Genomic DNA, 20,186 nt, shown 5'->3' with positions numbered 1-20,186 from the left:
CCTCCTCACTCCCAATTTTCAGTGCTGCCTGGTCTGCGTAGGTTAGCAGCAGTCATGGTGGGAGGAGAGCTGCCTGGGCACAACAGGCCTGCTGCCCTCGAGGTGGGGTTGTGATGACTATCCAGAGGGCCTCAGGGCGGCTTCAAGAGCCCCTCCCATTCCCATCCCTAGGAACCCTGGCTATGTCCCCTGTGGGGGACCCAGATACACCTAAGGACACGTTTTATAAAGCACAGGGCCAGGTGTGATAGTGACCCCTTCCCCCTAGGGAACCTGGGTTAGGATGCCACATGCAGGGAGGAGGGAGGCCACATGAGGAGCCTCTGGACTGCAGGAGTGTGAGGTGCGGATGGCAGCATGTGTCCTGGGACCTGGGAACAGCATGTGTTCCTCTTGGGTGAGCTGTCCCTAGTCCACGGGCCCAGGGCTAAGCACCCCCACAGTCTATCAGCAAGGCCCACCTTGGCTTTCCCACTGCTTGGTGACCCACAGCAGCCAAGCCACACACATCTGAGAGCCTCACCAGCTGTTTCTCCATGTCCTCGTCCCTAGGAGAGCTGACAAAGATTGTGTTCTGCATCAGACCCACAAAGCACCAGAAGGTGTCTGACTCGTCCAGGACCTCAGCCAGGATGGGTGCCACCAGGTCCGACATGCCCTGGGAGTAGCCAATGGCTGGGTTGTACACCGCATAGTTCAGCAGGATCCTCCTGGAGATGCAGTGCAGAGAGCAGGGAGGTCAGTGGAGGGTGGCCATAACGTAGCAATGTGTTCTCCAGGCCAGTAGAACCCCAGGCTGGAGACTCTGGGCTCTCCAGGCCCCCATGCTTCACCTTGATCTTAGAGGAAGGAGAGCAGCTCCTGGGATCATCTCCAGGGCTTGGCGAAAGGTAAGGGCCTGCACTCAGGCACTCACCAGCCCCAGTCCTCTAGAGCAGAGCAAGGAGGAATGTGGATCTGATTTTCTTAATGGTCGACTGCCTGTGACAAAGGGTGGGCTGGCAGGGACGTTTTTTAATGGGCTTCTAATTTTGTGCAATTATTTGCCAGGAGGCAACAGAATGTCAGAGATGCCAGCCTCAGCCCCTTTGTGGCTTGATCTCCCAGAGGACCACCCAATGGGAGAGGGAGACACTCGGGGGAGGTGGGTTCACAGCTGGTGTGGGCCAAGCAACTGGCTTGGTGGATGCCCAGGGGGCAGGGCCTTTGCTGGTACCTTTGGGAGGGGCTTCCAGGCCTTCCCTGGGTCACTAGGACAATAAGGGGCCCACTGACATTGCCTAAAATAGCTAAGGGCTCTCTGATTCTGGGGCACTGAACCTAGAAGAAAGATCCTTGACCCCTGCAGAAGCTTCTGCGGCTGGTCCACTTCCCAGAGGGTCAGCTGAGACCTGAGGGGTGAGGTGAGGCTCCGCGGCGGCAGATGGGAGTGAAACCCAGTTGGGAAGGAACCCTGCTGGCTGGGGAGGCGGTACCTCATGCTCTCCACATTGGGATTGCCTTCGCCTCGGAAGAACTGGTTGCTCCGATCTGTCCGAACCACATCCTTGTCCACGGTGAACTGAACGTTCCGCCAGAAAGCTCTGTGCTCTTCAGGGGTCATGGAGAGCCTGGCACGGAGGAGAGAGCCCGCTGGGAGGTCAGCAAGCGTCCCACCCGCTCCAGGCCACCAGGGGCGCCCCTTCCCGCCCTGCTCGAAGATGGGAACTGGGGTCGTTGGCCAACCCTCCAGCTGCCACTGACTCCGGGCAGGGTAGGGGCGTTGTGCACAAGGCTTTCCCAAATTAACTCGGTCTCACTGGTCCCAGCGTCTGGGGGAGAGCTCACCGAAACTACAGGGTCTGGGAGGCCCAACAGACCTCAGCAACCCCAGTTCCCAGCTGCCCTCCCCTCGACCCCAGCCCCGCTGCCACCCCAGCGTTCAGTAGTGGGATGTCAGCGCCTCCTTAAGTACGTTGAAAAAAAATTCTAAAACCTTGACATGCGAGCTAAAGAGAGCCAGTCCCGGGGCCGGGCGCGGGGGTAATGACTGCACTTATCCAGACCCATCGCTCACGGTCCTGGGAGACCCATTTTCCAAGGAAACTATGGGTCACGGAACATATTATCAATGCTGAATTGCACCTCAAATTGCCTTTCCAAATGGCATTTCCCTCCGCGGCTCCGAGGGGGGGCGGCGAGGGTTTCCCCTCCGCGGTTCGAGGGGGGCCCCGGTCGGGCGCTGCGGTCACCTTTTCTGCTGGATCTCGGCGTATTCCTTTCTCTTCTGCACCCGCAGCGCCTCCCTTTCCTCCGACGTCGACTCGTGGCTGTAATAACGCAGCAGGAAGGGCCAGACCTCCCCTCGGATTGACACATCAATGCCGCCGAAGAAAATGGCCTGGAGGAAGCGGCAAAAGTTGGGGAGGGGCCAAAGCAGGACCGCTCAAAGCACCCCCAAATCCCCGGAGATCTGTGTTTTGGTGGCTTTGCTGCGCCTTCTTGACAACTGATGCCTTGATTCAGATCGCTGCAATTTGCACATGTTTAGAAGGGGAAAGTGCCGGCCCCCCATTCCCATACAGGACACAAACCAGGCTCATTTCAATGTCAATGCCCCCCCCTGGTGCGGCGCTCAGATTAACCTGTCGTTCTCACGTCAGGGCCTTAATCCCGGTTTTGGAATCGCGGGCGCGGGCTTCGAGCTCTTCTATACACGCTGTCGCGGGGTACCCCGAACCCGCTCCGGAGGTTGCTTTTTCATCGCAGCGGCTTTGATCGCTCTATCGGGCGCGTTCACACAGCCGCTGGCGTCAGCGGACCGACCGCCGCCCACCCCCCTCGTCCCCGAAACCCGGCCGGAGGCAGCGGCCCGTGGGCGCGGCCCCGACCCCTGGCCTCGAAGCCGCCGGGCCCGCGGACGCGCCGGGCCTCACCTTGCGAAGCTTGTACTCCTCTTCCACTTGCCCCAGCGCGTTCAGGTGGCGGAGCCAGGCCGCCACGTCCAGCCGTCGGTACATGCTCTCCTCGGGGTGCGTCTCGGAAGACGGCAGCTTGGGACGCCGGATGGAGAACTGCATACACGTCTTTTCGTCGGCGACCTGCTGGACGCGAGGACCGTCGGGGCGGGGGGGCGGGGGGTGTGTAACAGTGGCTTAGACGCTCGGCTTTCGAAGCCAGCCCGCGCTCTTCGCGGGATGTAAACGCCTCCCCCCCTCCCCTCTTCTGAAAGGAGGGGGACGCCTCTCCCCCGCATACAAACCCCTAAATGGCAAGTGTAATTAGACGCAATTAAAATGAAAATACCGTCCGCTTACCACGGTCCCCCCTCGCGCTCCCGGCTCCCGGCCCACTCCCACCGACCGCCTCTCCCCTCCACTCTCCCTCCAGCCCCGCCGCAAAGACGGAATTAATGCCTGGGACGGCCAACTTCCCTCTGCCGGGAGGGCCTGCAATAAATTACATGTGATTGGCCACATACAAAGGGATGGCTGTTCTGCGAGCGGGGAGCCCGCCTGTCAGGTTGTCTCCACGGGCAGTCACGGATCCAGGGCAAAACTGCAGCTGACATTTAATTCAAAAATCAAAGGTTGTTCAATGTAGGGGGAAAAAAAAGCCATGCTACTGTAATAAGGGAAGCCAGCAGGAGGCTCTGTGGGAAGGAAAGGAATTTTAAAGTCAGCCCGTTTCTAATAAGCACATACACTATCTTAAACAGATAATTAAAGAGCTCTTATTACATTTGTATGTAGATTGAGGAAAATATGGCAGGAAGCCTTGTCAAAACATGATTTTTCAAGTGCGGAGTACTGCCTTTACCAGAAGCCTGGGCACATGTTTTAAACCCAAAGTTGCTGCTCTGTTTGCCCCCGGCGACCACAGGTCACACCCTTGAGGCCTGGGACTCCAAGGGAGAGAGTGGGTGTTCTGGTCTGGGTTGGAAGGGAGGCAGGAAGGGAGGGGAGGGGAGGGGAGGGGAGGGGAGGGGAGGGGAGGGGAGGGGGGGGGGCAGCACCCATTCCCCCCTCCCTAGCTACCTGGTCTTTGAGGTGCGTCTCTGTACAGTATTTCCACTGCTGAAGCACGTCAGGCAGCTTGTCCAGGCCACCGTGGTGGAAGTGGAACACCTTGTACTGGCTTTCCCGACTGGCGACGACCAGCTGGCCACTGGTGCAGGCCTCATCGCTGAGCGGCCATCGGAGGGGGGAAGAGAACAGACCCATGAATATGTAAACACGGGTTTTTATTTCCAAGTATAATCAGAGGCCGCTATCACTCGACCTCAGAGGCAGGAAACAGAAAGTCCCCCAGGAGTTTGGCTGCTGGCGGGAAGCAGACAGAATTATGCCCTCACAGAAGCCATCACCCTCTTTGCTGAAGAAGGCAAAGCAGCTCCCTCCTGGGGAGGCCCCAGGTGGGACTGTCCTCGCCCCCAGGAGATCTGCCAGAGCAGCCTTCAGTCCCCACCCCTGCCGGCCAGGTCACATCCTCCCTTCTGTCCTGGATACCATGGAGATATCATGGAGATATCATGATATCATATCATCTGTCTCCTAGGGGTGGATGCCCTGACATGGAATCAGATTTGGAACCCAGATGGGTGGGCACTAAGGGACTCCCCTCCAGTGGGCTTTCCATTTAGCACAGAAGTCACTCTGGGAAAATCCTCCAGGGAAATTCACTATATGTGCCTCAGGGCCATCGCCCAACCTTGACTGCCCTTTCCTGAAACGCAGGATAGGGCTTTGCGTGTGGGAACCCCCCCAGAGGCACAATTGCTTCTTTGAAGCACTGGTCTTTGGCTGGTGCTGTCCTGCAGCTTTCAGGAAGAGAGACATGAGGTAGCTGTTAGGTGGGGAACTGAGAGGGATGGCCCCCCATCATGAAGAAAATAGTGCCTCCATCTAGAAAGCCATAGCCTATCCTAAGCATGCACTGAGCAGCTGGGCCTCTGACTGGGTGACCGGGAGCTCCCTGCAGCTACTGCTCTCTGTGTAGCCCTGGTTTGTCATCTTGCCCCAAACCAAAGCACAAGCAACAGCTGCTACCATCACACTGAAGGCAGAGGAAAGAGTTTGGGAGCTACTGCGGGGCAGCCATTGTGGGGCACTGCCTCCAGGGCACTAGTGATTGCTGGGAAGCAGACGGTTGGGAACGTTAGGGTCCTAGACCCAAGCACAGCCCCCTGGGGACACAGCAGGCACACAGGCAGCTTCCAGAACATGACCAAGAGGGCCTCACCTGAAGAAGAGGCGCAGGGAGCGCATCTGGCCCAAATCCACTCGGAACACACCACAGATCTGCTCCAGGGCGCCGGCCCTCTGCGGCTCGTCCCAGCGCTGGGGACCGTCCGGGAACTGCAGGTGGGCATCCACGCTGGAGGGGGAGCTGGTGGAGCAAGTCATATGAGGGCCACACGTGTCTGTCGTGCAGTCATGGGGGGAAGGGCAGGGAGGGCTTGGGGAAACCATTTAAACATGTGTGCTGCTCAGAGACATAGTGGAGCACATTGTGCAGAGAGGTTCTCCATGAACATCCATGAATGAATGAATGAATCCCATCACAGGTCTTGCCCAACTACTTTAATGTGGATGGGAAAGCACTTTCGTGACCAAATTCTGTCCTACCTCTGTAAAGGCACTAGGCTGTCATAATGACAGCTGAGGTCCTACTGACTGGGTTTGAGCCCTTGCTGTGTGACCCTGGGGGAAGTTAGCAAGCTTCTCTGAACCTTTGTTTCCTCCTTTGCAAAGTGAAGATAATAACAGGCCTTCTAGTAGAATGAACAGCGCTTGGTGCTGGGCACCCTGGTTTTCAAGGCTTGCTAAAAGAGGCCTGTTTTGTGACCGTTTTAGACAGCATGGGGCTTCCATGTGGGTTCACACTGGTTCAGTATTTTCCTGAAAAAATATTGATTCCATAAGGAAACATTTCGGCTGCAATGCTATTAATACTACCAGTAAACACTTAGTTGAGCCTGGCTCTGTGTTAACCACTTGCCCTGTGCTTTTTATCACGTATAATCTTCACAATAATCCTAGGAAATGAGCGGTTATTATCCCCATTGTACAGAACAGGAACTAAGGCTCAGAAAGGTTAAGTAACTTGTCCAAGGTCACACAGTTAGCAGGTGGTAGAGCTGGGATTTGAACCCAAGCTTTGTGGCATACATCTTCACCAGGGTATTCGATGGCCTCTCAGTTCAAAGTTCAGCAATACCACCCCATTCTTTTATTCTGCCTCTTTAAAAAATTCATTGTTTTATTTGGACCCTCGGTTGCAAAATATCTTATTTCATGGAATCAGCTACATGGCAGGTAAAATGACGTCTCTTGAGATTTCATAGTAAACTCTAGCAGATGACTGCTAAAATAGAGTAAAGGCAAACATCGGTCCAACCCCAACATCCTGCAGAGCTAAGAGTGCAGTCGCTTTAGCCCGCTTTTCCTGTTTAAGCCAAGAACATAAAAAGTGTTGGAGGCAATTAATCTGAAGGCACCTCTTCCTCAGATGGGCACCAGGTCTTCAAAGGAAGCTACTCGGGATTGTTCACGCACCATCTGTCTAATTCGGAATTTCCTCAAAGAGGACGAAGACTGGCCTTAGAACCTTTGCTGCTTCTAGAACAGCACTGGGCCTGGTGTGCTGTTCTTCCCTACCTGCCTAAGGAGGTGGGTGGAGCCAAGTCCCCCCATTTCTGAGGGGCACCTGGGGTCTCCCAGGAAACAGACTCAGGTGAAGACAGACAGCCGGATGGGGAGGAAGGCAGACAAGCTAAAGCACGCGGCCACACGACAAGCCCAGACCCAAAAAGGCTGAGGGATTCCCTGTCCTCCTGAGGGGACCCTGACCGGGCTGCACTATGCAATGATTGTTTGCAAAACAAGGCAGGCCGCAGGGCTGAAGACAGCCCCCCACCAAGCCGCTTCTCGCAGCATTTCATAATCTGCTTATTGAACAATGAGGCCGCAGTGGCCAGAGAGCATGTGCTTGGCATGCTTCCCGACTGGGCCGGCCCATCCGGGCTCACCTCCAAGCCCAGCCAGAGAGGGGCCACTAAAGGGTGGCATTATTTCCAGTCCCCCCTCCCTCAGCCCTCCCCACCACCACTCCACATGCACACACACAGGACGATCCTCTAAAATCTGCATGTTCTTCCCAACATGCTACATGCTGCTCACCCCACAGGGCAGGCCATGGTTTGCAGAAACCAGATCCAGGATGGACACTGGCTCTGGCAGAGTCCTGGCTGAAGCTACTGCTCCCCTGCCGTGGTGGAAGGACTGAGGCCCTGAGGGGAAGGAGCCCCAGAGAGAGGGCACCCCCCACAACACCTTCCTATAGCAACTTGCCCCCAGGCAGAAGTCTGCCTGAACCCTTTTATAACTCCTGCGGGGGAAATTATTTGCATTAATTGATTGATTGATTAATTCAAGACCTTGTGTTGGGACCTACAGCTGGGGTTCCACCATTCAAACTGGAGCAAAGTTGATGGAAGCCTTGGTTCTTGTTATTTCGGGCCTGTTGCAGCAGATGTCTGTACAGTCATCTAGGTCACCAAGGGCCACATCTGCTTCTGTCTCAAGATCCATTGCCATGGGGTTAAGGGCTGTATCTCGTTTGCTCTTCTGCAACTCCAGCTCCCAGTACAGGCCTGGCACAGGACACAGAGATTTAATACCCATGCCTGGGGTGAAATTTTAAATGTCTGGGAATTTTAAAGTCATAGAAAAAAAAAATGGAAATAAAATCTTGGGAAATTTGAAATATGTATAATTTTTTAAAAATCTTTTTATACATGCAAAACCCTTTGGTTTTAGGAATATTCATATATGCTGCATATAACCTGGCTTGTTCATAAAATTATTATGTGTGGTACATTAAAATTATAAGGAAGGTTTATTTAGGGCAATAACTCTCAATATGCTAGAAGTTAAAACTGTTTTATAGGTACAACTAGAAGATGCTAAACTCTAAGAAATACAGCATTTTCTTTCTGAGGATCACCAACATGCAAAAACAGAAATGAATAAGAAAGGTCAACTCTGTCATTGCAAAACATAGCAGATGTGTTGTCTACCTGCTAATCACAGCAATGTCAGGCACAGAGTTGGGAGTTTAAATATGGCCTCAGATTCCTAGGGTGGTGTCCATTCCTCCACCTCTGAGTCTGAGCTGGTCTTTTCAGTGGCTTTAATCCATAGGATATGATGTGAGTGACATCCTGTGAGCTCCAGAGCCTGGCCTCAAGAGGCTTCTGCATTCTCCCTCTTGGCACATTCCTACCACCATGTAAGGAAGCTCAGGTACAAATCAGTGACCACAAGGAGAGAGAGACCCAGCTCACAGCACCGCAGTCTCCAAACCTCATGCACAGAGCCCATGACAGACCCTGTACCTGGCTGACCCCCTAGTTAGTGACAGCTGCCTGAGAAAGCCCCAGAGCACCCAGTAGAATGGTTAGACTTGGCCCAGTCCAGCCAGAAGAACTGTGAACAAATTAAATGCAGTGGTTTTAAGTTGCCAAGTTTTGGAGTCCTCCATTATAGGGCTATAGATAACTGATACATACGGGAAGTGTCTGTTTTCAGAAAAAGCTCAAGCAGGAGGGAAGAAACCTCCAAAATTGTTATTTTGGGGTTTTTTTTGGCTGTACCTCGAGGCATGTGGGATCTTAGTTCCCCAACCAGGGATTCAACCCAGGCCCCCTGCAGTGGAAGCATAGTCCTAACTACTGCCTGGGAATTCCCTTCCTCCAAAATTATTGAATTGTGGTTCTCAAGGTCAAAGAGACATTGCGGCCAGACTCTAACATTTTTAAATATCCAAACTTCTAAGCTGGCTCTTGCTTTTGTTCCTCCTAAGCCTTTTGGGTCAGTTGAACAGTATGTCAATGGAACCCCAGCTGTAGGTTCCAAGTATAGTGCCTGGAATTAATTAGTCAATTAATTAATGCAAATAATTTCCCCCACAGGAGTTGTAAAAGGGTTTAAGCAGACTTTTGCCTAGAGGCAAGTTGTTGCCAGAAGGTGTGTGTGGGGCCCTCTTTCCAGGGTTCTTCTCCTCTGGGCCCCAGTCCTTCCACCATAGCAGGGGAGCAGAAGCCTTCACCCTGGACTCTGCCAGAGTGAGTGTCCATCCTGGATCTGGTTTCCGTAAACCTTAGCCTGTCCCATGGGGTGCACAGGACACGGCGCCTTGGGAAGGCCATGAGATTTTCGAAATCGTGCTGTGTGCCTGTGGAGTAGAGGTGGGGGAGGGTGTGCTGTGTGCCTGTGGAGTAGAGGTGGGGGAGGGTGGTTGAAATTAATGCCGCCCTTCGGTGGCCCCTGATAATTGCCAGAACTTGGAAGCAACCAAGATGTCCTTTGGCAGATAAATGGATAAACAAACCAGTACATCCAGATGATGGAATATTATTCAGCAAGAAAAAGAAATGAGCTATCAAGCCATGAAAAAGGTATGGAGGAAAGTGAAAGAAGTCAATCTGAAAAGGGTACATACTATATGATTCCAACTCTATGACATTCTGGAAAAGGCACAACTATGTAGATAGTAGTAAAAGAATCAATGGTTGTCAGAGATTGGGACTGTGAAGGAGTGAATAGGTGGAGCACAGAAAAATTTTAGGGCAGTGAAACTACTCTGTGTGATATTATAGTGGTGGATACATGTCGTTATACATTTGTTAAAACCCATGCAATATACAACACCAAATGAATCCTAATGTAAACTAGGGGGGATAATGATGTGTCACTGTTATAAGTGTAACAGACATACCACTCTGGTGGGGATGTTGGTGATGGGGAGGCTTTGCATGTTGTTGGGGCAGGGGGCATATGGGAAATCTTTGTACTTTCCTCATAATTTTGTTATGAATCTAAAACTGCTCTAAAAAATAAAATCTGTTTCAAAAAATGAAAAGCCAAAGAACAAACTGAGACATATATATGATAAGGGTTAATATCCTTAGTATGAAAAAAGTATGTAAAAATTTTAAAAATGAGTGCCCAACAGGAAAAAAAAAATGGCAAAAGGACATGAAAAAACAATCACTAGAGAATAAACACAAATAACCAATAATGTTTTCATATTCAGAGTAATGAAATAAATGCAAATGGAAGCAAGATACAATTTAGGGGGAGGTCTATGAAGTTGGTGATAATTAAAAGTTTATAAAATACAGTGTAGGTAAGGATTTGGGGAAGTACTCTTGCATGGCTGGGGGCACTGTATGCCAGCCAAACTTCTCTCAATGGCAATTTGGAAATCTAATGCCAAAGCCTTACAAATGTTTATTTATTTTGACCCTTTACTTTCATTTCCAGGTATTGAACCTAAGAAAACAGCCATAGTTACCTACAAAAAACACTCAGTGTGAATAGACACAAAAAAGCCTCTGAGGAAAGTCCAATGCTCATTCAGAAGAAGAGCTGTCAGCAAACTAGGAATTGAAGGGCATCTCAGACTAGAGGGCACCTGCAGACATTCTACAGTTCACATCACACTCAGTGGTAGGAGACTGAATTTCTCACTCCATGATTGGGAGGCTCTATGCTCTGTAAGAGACAGAAAAGAAACTGAATCTCATAAATATTGGAAAAGAAGAAGTAAAACTCCCCATTTGCAGATGATATAATTGTTTACATGAAAAAATTCCCATGGAATTTACAAAGCAACTCAGAACTAATCAGTGAATTTACCAGAGTTAAAAAAATAAAAGGTTATTATACAAAAATTAATTGCATTATGAAAGACTAGTAACACTTAATTGGAAAATGTAATAAATAAAAAATTCCACTTACAGTAGCAAAAAGCCCATATAAAATATTTAGAATAAGTGCAACAAATGACATTAAGACCTTTACACTGAAAAACACAAAACCTTGCTGAGAGAAATTAAAGGAAAACTAAATAAATGAAGAGATATACTTTGTCCATAGATTGAAATGGTCACATTGTTAAGATGGTAATCTTGCCAAATAGATCTACAGATTCAACACAATTCCAATCAAAATTCCAGAAGAATTTTCTGGGTAGAAATTGGCAAGCTGACTCTAAAATTCATATGGAAATACAAAAGTCCTAGAATGAGCAAAACAACTCTAAAAAGAGGAGAAAGTTGGAGGACTTATTAAAGACTACAGTAATCAGTGTAGTTTGGTGTTGGTTAAAGAGCAAATTTCTTAATTAACGGAAAAAACAGAGAGCCCAGAAATAGGCAAATATAATCGACAAAAAAAAAAATTAGATAAAAATGCAAAAACAATTCAGCGGAGAAAAGAACAGTTTTTCAACCAATGTTGTTAAATCAACTGGATATCTGAATATATGAAAAAATTAACATCAACAACTTTCTTCATGTTATAAACAAAAATTAACTCAAAATAGATCACAGACCTAGATATAATACTTAAGACTGTAAAGCTTCTAGAAGAATCCATAAAAGAATACTTTTGTGACCTTAGAATAGGCTAAGTTTTCTTAAAAGAAAAAAAAAGCACAAAACATAAAATAAATAATAGATTAGATAACTGAGAAGTCTTTTCTTCAAATTACATCATTAAAGAAAATAAAAATGCGTCCCACAGCCTGGGAGAAAATATTCATGACACACATATCCAATAAAAGACTTGTATTCAGAATATGTATGAGGAACTCTTAAAATTCAATAGTGTTGCTAGATAAATTTCTTTAGATGTGATACCAAAAGCATGATCTATAAAAGAAAAATGTGAAAATTGGACTTCATTAAAATGAAAAACTGCTCTTTGAAAGGTATTGTTAAAAAAATAAAGTCAAGCCAGAGACTGGGAAAAGATATTTGTAATTGGAGGCAGGAAGAGAAGAGGACGACAGAGGATGAAATGGCTGGATGGCATCACTGACTCGATGGACATGAGTCTGAGTGAACTCCGGGAGTTGGTGATGGACAGGGAGGCCTGGCGTGCTGCGATTCATGGGGTTGCAAAGAGTCGGACACGACTGAGCAACTGAACTGAACTGAACTGAAGATATATAACTGATGAAGGATTTATATTCAGAATATATAAAGATCCTTCAAAGCCCAGTAAAAAGAAAACAAACAACACAAGTTTAAAATTGCCAAAAGATTTGAAAAGACACTTCGCCAAATACGGTAGCAAATAAGCATAAGACATTATTGATCACAAGAGAAATGGAAACGGAAACCACAATGTGTACACATATGTCAAAACTCAGCGAACTGTGCACTTTAAATATATGCAGCTATTGTAACTCAATTATACTTCAAGAAAGTTGTAAAAAAAATTACCAGTACTCAATATGATTACCAGATTTCTAACAGTAAGGAATATTTTATTTTTTTAAGCTTTTAAAAATAGTTTATTTATTTATTTATGGGTGTTTTTATTTGCAGCCTGTGAACTCTCAGGTGCGGCATCTGGGATCTAGTTCCCTAACTGGCCCCCTGCATTGGGAGTGTGGAGTCAGCCACTGGACCACCTGGGAAGTCCCAGGGATATTTTAATATATTGTAGCACATGCATATGATACAATACCATTAAGCTAGTGTGAAACATTTTATTAAAGTATTCAATGATGAAAGAAAATGCCATTATGTTGAATCAAGAAAGTAGGGTGAAAATTATATGAAATATGATACAACATAGTTTTGTATATAATGTATATTTATAAATATTTTATATCTACACAAATAAATAGAAAACCACACCAAAATGACAATAAAAAATCATCTCTAGGTGGCATTATAGTTTGTTTTCATCTTGTTCTTTATCTTACATATTTTCTAAAGAGAATAATGTATCATTTCAATACTCAGAAATAATAAGTTGATCTTCCATCTTTTTTTAAACAAGTCCATATTAGCCTTTATATTGTAAAACCAATAAGGATAATTTTGAAAAGAAAAAAAGGAAAAAGTCAGGTATCAATAACCAATCATTATCTCGGTTACCATTTATTTGAGGTTTCCTATGTGCCAGGAGCTTTGCTGATTGCTTTAAAGATTTTCTCATGCTAACACTATGAAGGAGATATTATTAACCCCATTTTATAGCTAAGAAGACTGAGACCAGGAACATCATCCTCAAATTTCAGAGGTGGTAAATGGCAAAGGCTCATCCAAAGCTTAAATTCCTGACACCTATGATGTGTGTGACTTCCAGAGACAAAGGCAATGACTTAAAAAGAAAATAAAGGAAGATACAGAGGAAAATAAAACTCTATTTTAAAAACTATCTCTTAAAGAATGCCCCTGAAAACATACCTACTGCTCCCCATTGCCCCATGCTCCTGGATCTGAAACCATCAGCAATCAGGTTTTGTCCACCAGTGAAGCCCCAGTCCTCAGCCTGGTGCAAGGTAATATCAGCTCATTTTTGCCCACACCTCCTTGTATCACTGCATCACACTGTATGGCTTCAAGCAACAGAAATTTCTCTCTCGCAGTTCTGGAGACCAGAAGTCTGAAAGCAAGGTGTCAGCAGGGCCAAGCTCCCTGGGAAGGCCTTGGGGATGATCCTTCCCTGCCCCTTCCAGCTTTCGGTGGAGTCTTCGGCTTTCACTGGCACGTGACACGTCACTCCAGTCTCTACCTCTTCACAGGGCCTTCTTCCCTCTGGGTGTGGCTCTCTGTGTCTCTGTTCTATTTTCTTGTAAGGGCACCAGTCATTGGATTAGGGCTCACTCTAATCCAGAATGATCTCATCATAACTAATTACATTTGCAAAGATGTTCTTTATAAATAAAGCCGAGTTTTGAGGTTCCAGGTGGATACGGATTTAGGAGAATATTATTCAATCAAGTTATACCCCTTTATATAGTCCCACTATATCTGAGGACAACTAGACAACTCACATCCTTTCTACCTTATAAGGCCCTCTCTCCATGCAATTGCCTCCTTGGGTTCCTCCCCCTGGGTTACCTGCCCTCTAGCCTCTATTCCTATTCTTTTCACTCTCTAAGACCCAGTTTCTCTGTTTTCCCTTGACGTTAGGGAAGCTGCTAAGGAGAGTATCTGATGTGTCACAGGTACCCCAAATATGCTGATTTTCCCTTATTTCTTGCAAAATCCTTAGAAATTTATCATTCTCTTTGGTGTGTTTTGCTTTGGACTTTGCATTAAGTCAGTTCCTAATGCCCAAACCAGACAGACATCACAAGAACATAGCATTCTAGGCCCTAATGAATATCCCTCATGACAGAGACACAAAATTCTCAACAAAATACTAGCAAATCAAAGTCAACAACATCTAAAAAGGATTATACACCATGACCAAGTGTGATTTATGCCAGGAATGCAAAGGTGGTTTAACATATGAAGATCAAGTCATGTAATACACCAGATTAATAAAGAACAAAACCCACACAACCATCTCAATAGCAGCAGAAAAAAACATTTGACAAAAATCCAACTCCTTTTCATGATAAAACACTTACCAAACTAAAAATAGAAAGGAACTTCCTCAGTCTTAATAAGGACATCTATAAAAACCCACAGCTGACATCATACTCTACGGTAGACTGAAAACTTTCCCCCTTAGATCAGGAACAAGACAAGGATGTCTGCTCTCACCCCTTCTCTTCTACTGAAGGTTCTGCTCAGGGCAATTAGACAAGGAAAAGCAAAGAAGCAAAAAGGCATCCAGACTGAAGGAAAGAAGTAAAAATTATCTCTATCTGCAGATGATGGATTTTGCATATAGAATATCCTTAGGAATTCATATCCACACACACAAAAAACCTGTTAGAACTGATACATGAAGTCAGCAAAGTTGAAGGATACAGGATCAATATACAAAAATTAATCGCATTTCTATACACTACCAATGAACAACCCAAAAACTAAATTAAGAAAGCAATTCCATTTACAACACACACACACAAAGTAAAAGACTTGCATAGCAACTACAAAAGCACTGTTGAGCCAAATTTAAAAAGACCTAAACAAATGGACACCACCCTTATGGCAGAAAGTGAAGAAGAACTAAAGAGCCTCTTGATGAAAGTGAAAGAGGAGAGTGAAAAAGTTGGCTTAAAACTCAACATTCAGAAAACTAAGATCATGGCATCTGGTCCCATCACTTCATGGCAAATAGATGGGGAAACAATGGAAACAGTGACAGACTTTATTTTCTTGGGCTCCAAAATCACTGTGGATGGTGACTGCAGCCATGAAATTAAAAGACACTTGCTCCTTGGAAGAAAAGCTATGATTAACCTAGACAGGATATTAAAAAGCAAACGCATTACTTTGCCAACAAAGGTTCATCTAGTCAAAGCTATGGTTTTTCCAGTAGTCATGTGTGGATATAAGAGTTGGACTACAAAGAAATCTGAGTGCTGAAGAATTGATGCTTTTGAACTATGGTGTTGGAGAAGACTCTTGAGAGTCCCTTGGACTGCAAAGAGATCCAACCAGTCCATCCTAAAGGAAATCAGTCCTAAATATCCATTGGAAGGACTGATGTTGAAGCTGAAGCTCCAATACTTTGGCCACCTCATGCAAAGAACTGACTCATTGGAAAAGACCCTGATGGTGAGAAAGAATGAAGGCAGAAGGAGAAGGAGATGACAGAGGATGAGATGGTTGGATGGCATCACTAACTCGATGGACATGAGTTTGATTAAGCTCCAGGAGTTGGTGAGGGACAGGGAGTCCTGACGTGCTGTGGTTCATGAGGTCACAAAGAGTCAGACATGACTGAGCGACTGAACTGAACTGAAACAAATGGAAAGTCATCCCGTGCTTACGAACTGGAAGACTTCATATTGTTAAGATGGCAGTACTCCCCAAATTAATTCATACATTCAACACAAACCCCAACAAAATCCTACTTGCCTTTTTTGGAGTTATTGACAAGCTGGTCTAAACATAATATGGAAATGCAAGAGGACCCAGAATAGCCAAAACAATATTATAAAAGACGAATGAAGTTGGAGGACTCACACTTTGCAGTTTCAAAACTCCCTATAAAGAGGTAGTGCCATAATGACAAGACATATTGACCGATGGAATAGAACTGACAGTCCAGAAATAAATCCATACATTGATGACCAATTGGTGTTCAACAAGGTTGCCAAAACAACTCAGTGGGAGAAAGAATAGTCTTCAACAACTGGTGCTGGGACAACTAGATAACTATGTGCAAAAGATTGAATTTGGACCCTTACCTCATACCATTATAAAAAATTAACTCAGAACAGATCAAAGATCTAAATGGAAGAGCTAAAACTATAAAACTCTTAGAAAAAGCATAGGCATAAATCTTCATGACCTTGGATTAGGCCGTGGTTTATCCAATGACATCAAAAGCACAAGCAATCCAAGAAAAAAAGAGATAAATTGGACTTTGTCAAAATTAAAATCTTTTGAGCTTCAAAGAAAACTATCAAGAAAGTAAAAGAGACAACCCGTAGAATGGGAGAAAACATTTGAAATCACATATGTGATAAAGGACTATATTTTTAAAAAGAAAAATTTAGAACACAACACCAAAAAGACAACTGACCCAACTAAACAACGGATCTACCTGAATAGATGTCTCTCCAGTGAAAATATTCAAATGACCAATAAGCACATAAAAAGATGCCCAACATCATTAGCCATGAGGGAAATGCAAGTCAAAACTACAGTGAAATATTGTACCATTTCACATACTAGGATGGTTATAATAAAAACCAAAGATGGAAAATATAAGTGTCAGTGCGGATGTGGAGAAATTAGAACCCTTGTACATTGCTGATGGGAATAAAAATTAGTGCAACTACTGTGGAAAATACTTAGGAAGTTTCTCAAAAGTTAAAGATGGATTTACCATATAGGACCCAGCAGTTCCACTCCTAAAAAATTAAAAATATATATCCACACAAAAACTTGTATATGAATTAATGTGCATAGCAGCATTATTCATAACAGCCCCAAAGGGGATATGACACAAATGTCCATCAACTGAAAAACGGATAAACATAATACAGTACATCCATACAATGAAATATTAGTTAGGCATAAAATTAGTGAAATACTGATACGTGCTACAACATAGAGGAATCTTGAAAACATACTAAGTGAGAGAACCAAGTTATACAAGGCCACACACCTAGGCTTCTCCGATAGCTCAGCTGGTAAGGAATCTGCCTGTAATGCGGGAGACCTGGGTTTGATTCTTGGGTTGGGAAGATCCCTTGGAGTAGGGAAAGGCTAACCATTCCAGTATTCTGGCCTGGAGAATTCCATGAACTGTATAGTCCATGGGGTTGCGAAGAGTCGGACATGACTTTCACTTTCACTTTTCATATGAAATATCCAGAGCAGAAAAACCCATTGAAAGAAGGCAGATTAGTGGCTGGTACAAGCCAAGGGAAGGGAGGAGTGAGTTTTAACTGTGATGGTTTCGGAGTTACTGTTTTGGAATGATGAAAATATTCTGGAAATTGATTGTGGGGCTGGTCGTACAACTTTGGGAATGAACTAAACGCCATTGCTTTGTATAGTTTTAAAGGGTGAATTTTGGAACTTTGCCCTGGTGGCCCACTGATAAAGACTGCGCTTCCACTGCAGGGGGTGCGGGTTTGATCCCTGATCAGGAAACTAAGATCCCTCATGCTGAGTGGCATGGCCGAAAAGTAAACAAGATCTGTGTCTCAATTCATGCAAAATGTACTACAATAAAATATTTTAAAAAAAGAAATAAAGGGTGAGTTTTACTTTACGTGAATGATATCTCAATAAAAAGAAGTCCCTGTGTCCCCCCTCTCCCTTGTCTGATTCAGCCTGAACATCTCCTGGCAAAGGCACAAAGCGTGACCTCAGCCAATATTTGTTTATTCAACACAAAGTTCTCAGTGCCTCCCTGTTCTGGGGACAGCTGAATGTTGCCAGACGTTTAGACTTTCATTCTGGTGGAGAACGAGGGGCAGGCATGTCAGGGAGTGACTGTGTCATGGGGACGTGGACACAGAGGCGGGAGGCTGAGGGGCTGAGGGCAGACACTCCTGAGGGTGGTCTTGGGGAGCCTGGGTGAGGCCTGAGGCGGGGAAGAAAGCCAGTAAAGCAGAGAGTGCAGAGAGCATTAATAGGTCGAGTAAGCAACGCACGCTGGAAAAAGGCACCCATCACTATGGGGAAAATGGCATTACCCTGGGAAGAGAAATTCATTTTGCTCCTACATTGTTGAGCTTAACTTTCCTCCTAGTGAAGGAATGGAAATGATCTCATATTATAAATAATTTTACATTAAAAATAGAGTCCTTGCTTTTTTATTACTTAATATTGTAAGTAATAAATTCATTTTTGTGGTTAAAAATTAAAAAAATACTAAAGTGTGCAAAATCAGCAGTGGAAAAGCCCCTCCCAACACCTCCCTATCCTGTCCAGCGTGCCCTCCAAGAAGCCGTCTTTGTTGGCAGCTTGGGGATTCTTACCTTGCTTCATGTGTTCATGTATTTAAAAAGTAGCTTGCAGACACCGTTTTAGAATGGCCCAGGCACAATTACAAAAGAACAGTGTAATCGTTTATTCACCTGGACTCATTAATGACTTCCCTAGGAAGTGGGGTGCCATCGCCTTCTCCAACTCCCATACTCGCCTGGAAAATCCAATGGACGGAGGAGTCTGGTAGGCTAGAGTCCATGGGGTCACAAAGAGTCGGACACGACTGAGCGACTTCACTTTCTTTCCCTTTCATTACAGTCAATCAGTCACTCTTCTCTATAACACTTGACTTCATTCAAGGAGGACGTGAAGAAGCCGATCCCCTGCCCACCAGAGGATGGGAATCTCATAGGAAAGCTAAGCTGAGGACCATGAGCACGTGGATGATAACACCACACGGACCAGGTACTGCTGTCAGAGAGTCACAAAGAACTGGAGGCGTCAGAGGAAGGCAGCGCCCAGAGCAGCGGGTGTGGCCCCTGGAAAGGCTCAGTCCCAGCACAGTGGCACAGGGGTTGGTCCTGAGTGTCTCTGGGTAGAAGGAAGAGCCTGGGCACAAGAAGAAGGAATAATAAGGAAGCCAGAAGGGCTGGCTGGAGTTACTCTAAGAAGGGCCCTGGCACTGATATTTTGGAAATCCGTGGACAGAGTAGCTTGATGGGCTACAGTCCATGGGGGCTGCAAAGAGTAGGGCATGACTGAACAACCAACACTTCTCTTTTTTCATTGATATTTTAATCAGGTCGTCCCAAAGAATCGAAAGCAGAGACCCAAACAGATATTTGTAAACCAATGTTCATAGCAGCCTTATTCATAATACCCATGTCTCTAAAATATATGAAAAAAAAAGTGTCCATCAACAGATGAATGGATACACAAAACGTGGTCACCACATACAATGGAATATTAGTCCATCTTAAAAAGGAACAAAGTCCTGACACAGGCTACAGTATGAATGAACCATGAAGATTTTATGCTCAGTGAGGTAAGCCAGCCACAAAAGGAGGATTTCACTTAAATGAAGTGCCTGGAAGAGCCAAATTCATTGCGACAGAGAGCAGATTAAGGTTGCTGGAGGCTAGAGGAGAGAGAGAATGTGGAGTTAAGAGTTTAATGAATAGAGCTTCAGTTTTTCAAGATGAAAGAGTTCTAAAAATGGATAATGGCACAAAAGTGTGAATGTACTTCATATTATAAACTGTACACTTAAAAATGGTTGAGATGGGGGGGAGTTGCTCTATAACATGGGAAGCCCAGCCTGACCCTCTGTGATGACCTAGAGGAGTGGGATGGGGCAGGTGAGGGAGGCTCAAGAGGGCGGCTGCTGAGTCGCTTCAGTCGTGTCCGACTCTGTGTGACCCCATAGACGGCAGCCCACCAGGCTCCCCCGTCCCTGGGATTCTCCAGGCAAGAACACTGGAGTGGGTTGCCATTTCCTTCTCCAATGCATGAAAGTGAAAAGTGAAGGTGAATTCTCTCAGTCATGTCCTACTCTTCGCGACCCCAGGGACTGCAGCCTACCAGGCTCCTCTATCCGTGGGATTTCCAGGCAAGACTACTGGAGCGGGGTGCCATTGCCTTCTCCGCAAGAGGGTATATATATGTGTGTGTGTGTATATATATATATATATATATAATATATATATATATATTATATATATATAAATTATGACTGATTCACATCGTTATGTGGTAGAAACCAGTAAAATATTGTAAGGCAGTATTCCTCCAATTATAAAAAAATTTTTAAACTCCAAAAATGATTGCAATA

The 20,186-nt window shown here is 45.7% G+C and overlaps 1 protein-coding gene and 1 long non-coding RNA gene across 10 annotated transcripts in view; one reads left to right on the top strand and one right to left on the bottom strand.

Moving 5' to 3' along the window:
• Window positions 1-3,295, top strand: part of LOC121820701 (uncharacterized) — a 33,506-nt gene extending 30,211 nt beyond the window's left edge. For 3 of the 8 annotated variants that reach the window (XR_006061392.2, XR_009595626.1, XR_009595622.1), the window contains 3 exons: window positions 269-646; window positions 780-890; window positions 1,051-3,295. This is a non-coding gene — a long non-coding RNA (uncharacterized LOC121820701). The remainder of the gene's footprint in view (window positions 1-268; window positions 647-779; window positions 891-1,050) is intronic. The other 5 variants (XR_006061393.2, XR_006061395.2, XR_009595625.1 and 2 more) reach the window with 5 other exon arrangements.
• The window catches only part of TBC1D16 (TBC1 domain family member 16), an 81,543-nt gene that overhangs the window by 4,330 nt on the left and 57,027 nt on the right, over window positions 1-20,186 (bottom strand). Inside the window, exons 4-9 of one of the 2 annotated variants that reach the window (XM_027974241.2) lie at window positions 5,221-5,367; window positions 4,017-4,164; window positions 2,916-3,083; window positions 2,232-2,380; window positions 1,476-1,610; window positions 524-710 (exon numbers count right to left, since the gene is read on the bottom strand). In XM_027974241.2, the coding sequence (XP_027830042.1) occupies window positions 524-710; window positions 1,476-1,610; window positions 2,232-2,380; window positions 2,916-3,083; window positions 4,017-4,164; window positions 5,221-5,367 (934 nt within the window). Of the gene's footprint in view, window positions 1-523; window positions 711-1,135; window positions 1,611-2,231; window positions 2,381-2,915; window positions 3,084-4,016; window positions 4,165-5,220; window positions 5,368-20,186 lie in introns of those variants that run through there. The other variant, XM_042256800.2, reaches the window with a different exon arrangement.

This window comes from Ovis aries, chromosome 11, assembly GCF_016772045.2.
Source record: "Ovis aries strain OAR_USU_Benz2616 breed Rambouillet chromosome 11, ARS-UI_Ramb_v3.0, whole genome shotgun sequence".
NCBI lineage: Eukaryota > Metazoa > Chordata > Mammalia > Artiodactyla > Bovidae > Ovis > Ovis aries.
Note: the sequence above shows the minus strand (reverse complement) of the source record. Positions and strands in the feature narration are given on the sequence as shown.